Raw genomic sequence first — 8,700 nt, 5'->3', positions numbered from 1 at the left:
GATTGATAGACTAGACAAATTATGTTTGGATCCAGACACATTTGTACTTGGTCTGAGTTGCTTTTATTTTATATCTTGTAAAAATTAGGGATCACGTAATCCCTTAAATCTTTATGTTAAAGATCACGTAATCTCATTAAAATATTTGACTAACTTTGTTTAAGATAAACAACCCGTTTATCTTGACTGATTGAAAAAGATTTAACGTATTCACCTATGATTATCTGTGCTGAATGATGTGGTGATCTCGTTTCAAAACCTTTGTGAATGAATGATTGATTAACTTATAATCAAATTGGTTTATATAAGTATCCGTATCGTCTCTTAATCCGGCTACAGACCTTTAGTCTGGTTTTGATAGCTTTAAACCTTGATTGATCATTTGTTTGAATAAAATATTTAGATTTGAAATCTTTCTCTTTATTTGCCAATCATGTGCTATGTTAGAAGAAATGTTTATGATATGTTTCTTCTTCAAGAAGAAACGACATTTGTGTATTACCTTGATATATAAAATCTTATGTTCTTAATTATGAAGAAACAATATTTTGACTATACCACTTGTAGGTAAAAACTTATCTTTAATCATGAAGAAATAATATTTTAACTATATTCTCATGTATGTGAATGCTTACGTTTCTTAACCATGAAGAAACTATATTTTAGCTATAACATTTGTTTATATAATTTTATATTTCTTAATCATAAAAATCTTATTTTAATTATTACCTATTAATTTGATCAAGGTCTAGGCTACACCCCCGACTAGGGTCTTAGCCATAATAATAATTAAATAGTAACTTAGGCAGAACTCCTACCTTATGCGAGTATTCGGAGTTTATATACCTAAGATTGAACGAGCATCACTTCTACTCTTATATCATGTACTAGAGTTTAATTCGTTAGAACTTCGTGGCTTGGCACGTACTTTGAGGTTGGCACACAAAAATGATGCTCGGTACGTAAAATGAGGTGCGCCGGTCGTCGGGACTTATAGCACGTACTTCGAGGCAATTCGGTTTACGAGGATATAATTATCGGGTCGAGGGCACGAAAACGAGGTTGAGAGAGAAAGTATTTTACAGAGAGAGTGGTTTTTGGTGTGAAGGGAATGAGTCGTCCCCCTTCTATTTTTAGCTGATTTTGGGTCCCGTTGCGATACGCGATGGACCCTTTCCTTAAGCTGTCGCGTATTGCGATGGCAGGAGAAATACATATGCCATGATGACTCAGCCCAACGTCTGCCACGTGTCACCCAGATGCGGTACGTGTCGGTGAGTCATAATGGACCATCGCGTATCGCGACGGTCTTATTCTTGAACTCATCGCGTATCGCAATGGGTTCCTGAATGCAAATTTTCATTTTTAGTCACTTGCTTTTGGTAGCTTGTCACGTCTGGGTATAACTCCATTTGTCCAAAAATATTAAGGCGGCTCTCAAGCGGCTCCCAGCAATGCGAGCATGCGATGTGCAAAGTGCAAAGTGTGCCACATTGCGCTCTTCGTCGTCGCCTTCGCCATTATCCTCGCCCTCGCCCGGGCCCGTGCGCGTCGGGTGCTTTTCACCCTCCGCTATGACCAAAAATATACCAATTAAATTTATGGATACTTATATATGGATACTTATTTTTCCATATATAAGTCAACATATACAAAAAATATATGGATACTTATTTTTCCATTTAAATTTAATATTTTAAAACGACTTACATTATTTCATTTAATTATTTACATATTCAAAAATTTTCAAACGACTTATCTATATTTATTTATTTACTTTAATAATAACGTTTTATTAAGTTTAATATTTGAAGTAACGGTATAACATTTTTACCACGAAGTATGGTTATATAACAAAAATATATGGATACTTATTTGTATGATATATAGTATACCAAAAATCTTTTGGTATAGTTTTGGTTATATACCAAAAATATATGGATACTTATTTTGTAATTAACTTTAATATTGAAACGAATTATCTAAAATCTTCTAATGATTTACATATTTCCTTATTTACTTATTTACTTTAATATTAACGTTTTAACTTTAATTTTGAAATAACAATATAACATTTTAATTAATTTATTGTCATTATAGAAATAATTAATTAATATTAACGTTCACTATAAAATCACTATAAAATATTTAATTTCAAATAATTCAAAAATTAACTTTAAAATCGGTTTCGTTATAAATTAAGGAAAGTCAAAGAATATAAAAAGTTTTAATGGGATAATTAAATTACGATATTTATGTTAATGAAGTTATTTAAAACAATAAAGAAAGTCAAATAAAATAAATGGTATTAATGATATAATTCATATCAAATAGAATATCGCAACGCCAGAAAAAAAAATATACATCAAACTTATCACGGATCTCCGATATACAATGGTTTTATTTTTTATAAACACAAGAAGAAGAATATACATGAATATTAACAATTAACAAAATAAAATATACATCATCAATAAAATTAAAATCTATATATACATACTATAAACTCATAATCATTCCGTTAAATTATATTATATGAGTCGGCAAAAACCTGAAATAATAAAAAAGAATATTAATATTGATATTATAGATTATTTTAATTATAACTAATAACCGGAAAAATTTTAAGGTGTTAACGAAAAAACGAAATTTAAAGATGTTACCTGAAAAAATATTGTATAAGCCGTGACACTCACTGGAAAATGTTACCGTGAAAATGTTACCGAATAATGTTACCTGAAATAATAAAAAAATATTAATATTGATATACGCAAAATGTTACAGAAAAAACTTACAGTAAATTCCTACCAGAAAAACGTAATAATGGAATATAAGAATTTGATTAACAAACTAAAATGAAATCTTCAGCAAATTAAACGGTTAAATAACCTAAAATAATGCAAAGCAACAATTGTTATAGGTATAAAACACAGCCGGAAAAAAATTACCGGAAAATCTTACCGGAAAAACGTAAAACGCCCACATATCACCTTCATGCCGGTTTATGATTTACAACATAAACTGATTTTTAATAAAATCAGTTAACAATGAAAATAAACATAAAAAGCTTAGAAGAAAGAATAACCGAAAAAAATAATAAGGTTGCCGGAAATTAATTTATATAAGTTTACCTTGCATCGGAAAGAATAACCGGAAATAATAGGCTTAGAGCGGCGATTAGGGTTTCTAATGTGGGCCCAAGTATTGAAGACCGGGCTATTATGTTTCTGGAGGCCCAAGATCGCGCAACAAATGGTGGCCCACGAAAACGGGCATAACTTGTTCCACGAAGCTCCGTTTCAGGCCCATTACCAGTCAAATCGAAGCTTGAGACGAGGAGCACATTGTAGCAAATAGCCTACGGCGGTTTTGCCCCTGTTTGAAGCCTAAAAACTACTCCTAAATAAAGTTATGGGCCATTTTATGTTTTTTTGTCAATTTTTATGTTTTTGTTTTTGGGTTTGTGTTTGGCCCATGGCCCATTTTAGGCCTATTTCGTTTTTGAAACTCTATTTATATTATGTTGATGTAACCTGAAGAGATAGACTTGAATTATAATAATTATCAATTTTCTCTTCATTTTCCCTAGAACCTTTGGGTGGGATTTGGGAGTTTCGAAGTTCGTCACGGGTATTCACCGAATCAACGTGTTTTGATCTTCATTTTGTTTATACCGCTGCATCAGTTGGTATCAGAGCCGAATTCCTGGCTCAATATGGCTCCAAGGAGACAACAGAGACCGCTCGATGAGGTTTACGAACGAGAGTTGGAACAACGATTTATGGCGCGGGTGGAGCAACGATTGGATCAAATGGTCGATTAACTCACTGATCGAATGGCTGACTTGATGAATCGTAGAAGACAGGTCCCTAAAAACAGGGGGGGCGTGACTTCGATAATTCATGACCTTAGTCATGATGGTTCGTCTTCCGAAGAGGGGTATGAGAGGGGACCAAGGAAAGAACCTGATGATGGAAACCGGCGTTGGGATGCTGGGATCCAAATGATATCCCAGAATTTGATGGGACTAGTTTGGATCCGGAAGGGTTCATTGATTGGTTGGTTATTGTAGAAGAGGTGTTTGAGTTCCGAGAGGTCCTTGAAAATAAGCGGGTCTCTTTGATCGCTACCAGGCTACGTGGGAGGGCGTCAGCATGGTGGCAACAGTTGAAGATGACACGAAATAGACTCGGGAAGTCACGGAACGTGACATGGGCCAAGATGAGAAAGTGTTTGCGGGACACTCTTTTACCTCACAACTTTCAACGGTTGATGTATCAACGTTTGCAGAATCTGAAACAGGGATCCAGGTCAGTTGATGAATATACGACCGAGTTTTATCATTTGATTTCTCGTAATGATATTCAAGAAACCGACGAACAACTCGTTGCTCGGTATATTGGAGGTTTAAGGGTTCAGATCATGGACTCTTTAAATCTTTTTGATGAGTTAACGGTCGCCGAGGCATACCAAAGGGCCTTGGCTTTTGAAAAACAAAACCGTCGGGTGGGAGGTTCGTATTCACCAGCCCCTGCTAAAGGAAATTCGTGGTCGGGTAGTGGAGGACCTCGTGTCGTGCCTAGTCAACAGAGGTCGGGGGCCAACAACACTGGGTCGACTTCTAAAGGGGCTAGTAGTAGCGGGGTGAAGTGTTTCAAATGTGGTGAGACGGGTCATCGACAAGTTGATTGTAAACAGGCGGGTAAGAGGCATTTGCTTGTTGAATCCGAAGATGAACAGTATGAAGAATATGAAAGGGCCCCAGAGTATGATGAAGAACCCGAGTACGAGGAGGAGTTTGTGACCGGTGATGTGGGGGTGAATTTAGTGGTTAGGCGTTCTTGCTATACACCAAAGGCTGATGGAGACGGTTGGCTTAAACATAATATCTTCCACTCCAAATGTACCATTTTGGGGAAGGTTTGCACGTTTATTATCGATTCTGGAAGTTGTGACAATCTAATTTCTGAAGAGTCAGTCCAAAATTTGGCCTTGAAGACGGAGAGTCACCACAAACCTTACAAGCTTCAGTGGCTTAAAAAGGGGGGAGAGGTAACGGTCTCTAAAGAGGCCCTTGTTTCATTTTCTATCGGGACCACATATAAAGATGATGTTGTGTGTGATGTGGTTCCTATGGATGCGTGTCACTTGTTGTTGGGTAGACCTTGGGAGTATGGCCGAAGTATAGAACATGACGGACGGTCAAATTCTTATAGCTTCATGTTTGGTGGGGTAAAGATAACGCTTGTTCCTTGCAAGCCCAAACAGCTAGTCACAAAGCAGTCGGGTAACCTATTGACCATTAGTCAGTTTGAAGATGAGTTGGTGGAGGCAGACAATGTGTTTGTTTTAATAGGGAAGCCAGTGGCCGAGGAAGTTGAGGTTCCTGAAGCTATGATTCCTTTACTTGAAGAATTTTCTGATGTTTTCCCTGATGATTTGCCTGATGGGCTGCCACCTTTACGTGACATCCAACATCATATTGATTTGGAGCCTGGTTCACAATTGCCCAATAGGCCACATTACAGGATGAGCCCGATAGAGCATGAAGAGTTGAGTAGACTGGTTGAGGAGTTGATTTCTAAGGGTCATGTTCGTGAAAGTATGAGCCCTTGTGTTGTTCCTGCTTTGTTAACTCCAAAGAAGGATGGTACCAGGCGGATGTGTGTTGATAGTCGAGCCATCAACAAGATTACTGTGAGGTACAGGTTTCCTATTCCTCGACTTGATGATTTACTTGACCAGATTAGTGGTGCCACTGTTTTCACAAAGTTGGATTTGAAAAGTGGTTATTATCAAATTCGTCTTAGACCTGGGGATGAGTGGAAAACAGCCTTCAAGACTCGTGAGGGTTGTATGAGTGGTTGGTGATGCCTTTTGGTTTATCAAACGCACCTAGTATTTTTATGCGTGTGATGAATCAGTTGCTCAGGCCTTTTATTGGGAAGTTTGTGGTGGTATATTTTGATGACATTCTTCTTTATAGTGCTTCTTTCAGTGAGCATATCGTGCATGTCCAGGAGGTTTTGGCCTTACTTCGCAGAGACAATTTCTATGCAGCAACAAAGAAATGTGTGTTCATGACCCCTAAAGTTTTGTTCTTAGGGTATGTTATTTCAGGTGATGGGATACAGGTGGATGAATCTAAAGTTGCAGCTGTTCAAAACTGGCCAACTCCTACCACCATTACTGAAGTCCGAAGTTTTCGTGGACTTGCTTCTTTTTACAGGAAGTTCATTCCACACTTCAGTTCCATTATGGCCCCAATGACAGATTGCATGAAGGGAAAGATGTTTGTATGGACAGAGGGAGCAGAGTTAGCTTTTCAGGTTATCAAGGAAAAACTCACCACCGCACCAATTCTGGTATTGCCTAACTTTTCACTAGTTTTTGAACTTCATACTGATGCCTCGAAGGTTAGGATTGGCGGGGTCCTCAGTCAAGGGGGTCGACCAATTGCTTATTTTAGTGAGAAGTTAACAGGGGCAAAGTTGAGATATAGTACTTATGACCTAGAGTTTTATGCAGTGGTCCAAGCTGTAAAGCATTGGCGTCACTATTTGTTTCATAAAGAGTTTGTTTTATTCACTGATCATGATTCTCTAAGGCATATTCGCACGCAAGACAAGATATCTCATAACCACGGGCGTTGGTTAGCTTTTCTTGAAAAGTTTACTTTTGTGGTCAAACACAAGACTGGTGTTTCAAACCGTGTTGCTGATGCCTTGAGCAGGAGGTGGAATCTGTTTGTTGCTGTGAGGATCAATGTGTTGGGGTTGGATGTGATTCGTGAGCAGCTAACCACCGACCCGTATTTTTCAGTTGTATTGCAGGATGTACAAGCGGGTCAGAAGTCAGACTTTCTTTTGCATGATGGGTTTTTGTTCAAAGGGAATCAGCTATGTATTCCTGACTCCAGTCTTCGGTTGAAAATTATTCAGGAGTTACATGGGGAGGGTCATGTTGGTCGTGACCGTACTTTACATTTGGTGCAGTCTTCCTACTTTTGGCCTACTATGAGGAAAGAGGTTGATCGTTATGTTAAAAGGTGTCAAATTTTCCAAGTCTCAAAGGGCACTGCTACTAATGTGTGTCTCTATATGCCTTTACCAGTCCCTTCAAAGCCTTGGACTGACATTAGTATGGATTTTGTGTTGGGGTTACCTCGGACTCAGAGGGGTAACGATTCGATCTTTGTTGTTGTTGATCGGTTCTCCAAGATGGTGCACTTTATTCCTTGCAAGAAGACGACAGATGCAGTTAATGTGGCTCAGTTATTCTTCCGGGATGTTTATCGTTTGCATGGTTTTCCATATTCTATTGTTTCTGACCGGGATACTCGTTTCTTGAGTCATTTTTGGCGCAGCTTATGGAAAATGGTGAACACTCAACTTAACTTCAGTAGTGCCTATCACCCTCAAATGGATGGGCAAACGGAAGTTGTTAATCTGTCCCTTGGTAATCTTTTACGATGTCTTGTGGGTGATCATGTGAAGTCTTAGGATCAAAAGTTATGTCAAGCTGAGTTTGCTCATAATTATGCTGCCAATCGAAGTACCGGGTTTAGTCCTTTTCAGGTGGTTTATTCTGCTCAGCCACGGGGACCCCTTGACCTGATGTCACCCCCTGTTCCTGGTTCTGTACCCAAAAAGGTGAAGGATTTTGTTGAAGGGCTACATGATATTCACAAAGATGTGCACGACAACCTGGTTCGAGCCAATTCAAAGTACAAGCAAGCTGCTGATCAAAAGCGAAGACATGTTGAATTTGGAGAAGGTGATTTTGTCTGGGCTGTTTTGACAAAAGATCGTTTTTTTGTTGGGGACTACAACAAGTTATCGGCTAAGAAGATTGGACCCGTGGAAATTATGGAGAAAATAAACTCAAATGCTTATCGTTTAAAACTACCGAGTCACGTTCGCTGTTCTGATGTGTTTAATGTGAAGCATTTACTACCTTATTACGGGGACAATTCTGAGGATGAAGATGTTGCGGATTCGAGGTAGTTACGAATTGTTTCTATCCAGGGGGAATGATGTGGGCCCAGGTATTGAAGACCGGGCTATTATGTTTCTGGAGGCCCAAGATCGCGCAACAAAGGGTGGTCCACGAAAACGGGCATAACTTGGCCACGAAGCTCCGTTTCAGGCCCATTACCAGTCAAATCGAAGCTTGAGACGAGGAGCACATTGTGACAAACAGCCTACAGCGGTTTGGCCCTGTCTGAAGCCTAAAAACGACTCATAAATAAAGTTATGGGCCATTTTATGTTTTTTTGTCAGTTTTTATGTTTTTGTTTTTGGGTTTGTGTTTGGCCCATGGCCCATTTTAGGCCCATTTCGTATTTGAAACTCTATTTATATTATGTTGATGTAATCTGAAGAGATAGACTTGAATTATAATAATTATCAATTTTCTCTTCATTTTCCCTAGAACCTTTGGGTGGGATTTGGGAGTTTCGAAGTTCGTCACGGATATTCACCGAATCAACGTGTTTCGATCTTCGTTTTGTTTATACCGCTACATCAGTTTCTGAATAGTGGCATCAGACGAAATTAAACTAAAATATAGTATTTGAAGTTACGGGTTAATGGGTTAAATGGATATCCAAGACCCGCGAGAAAATAAGCTTAAATGGGTCGGTTGGTTTAAATATAGGTTGGTTGATGAGTTGACATGATTAAGTAAGGTAATGAGTGA

General features: G+C 38.3%; 1 protein-coding gene across 1 annotated transcript; it reads left to right on the top strand.

Annotated features, from left to right (window-relative positions):
• Positions 1 to 4,173: 4,173 nt before the first annotated feature.
• LOC143624436 (uncharacterized) lies at positions 4,174 to 5,871 on the top strand. The gene has a single exon (XM_077095094.1). It carries the CDS (start codon positions 4,174 to 4,176, stop codon positions 5,869 to 5,871), a length of 1,698 nt encoding a protein of 565 aa, XP_076951209.1.
• The last annotated feature ends 2,829 nt before the right edge of the window (positions 5,872 to 8,700 follow it).

This window comes from Bidens hawaiensis, unplaced genomic scaffold (assembly GCF_021521415.1).
Source record: "Bidens hawaiensis isolate Kalapana, Puna unplaced genomic scaffold, B.hawaiensis_p1.1 tig00003781_1, whole genome shotgun sequence".
Classification (NCBI taxonomy): Eukaryota; Viridiplantae; Streptophyta; class Magnoliopsida; order Asterales; family Asteraceae; genus Bidens; species Bidens hawaiensis.
The sequence above is the reverse complement of the archived record's forward strand: the minus strand, read 5'-3'. Positions and strand labels throughout refer to the sequence as shown.

Coding starts and splice junctions, on each gene's coding strand:
- LOC143624436 (XM_077095094.1), top strand. CDS start 4,174: ATGACACGAAATAGACTCGGGAAGTCACGGAACGTGACATGGGCCAAG.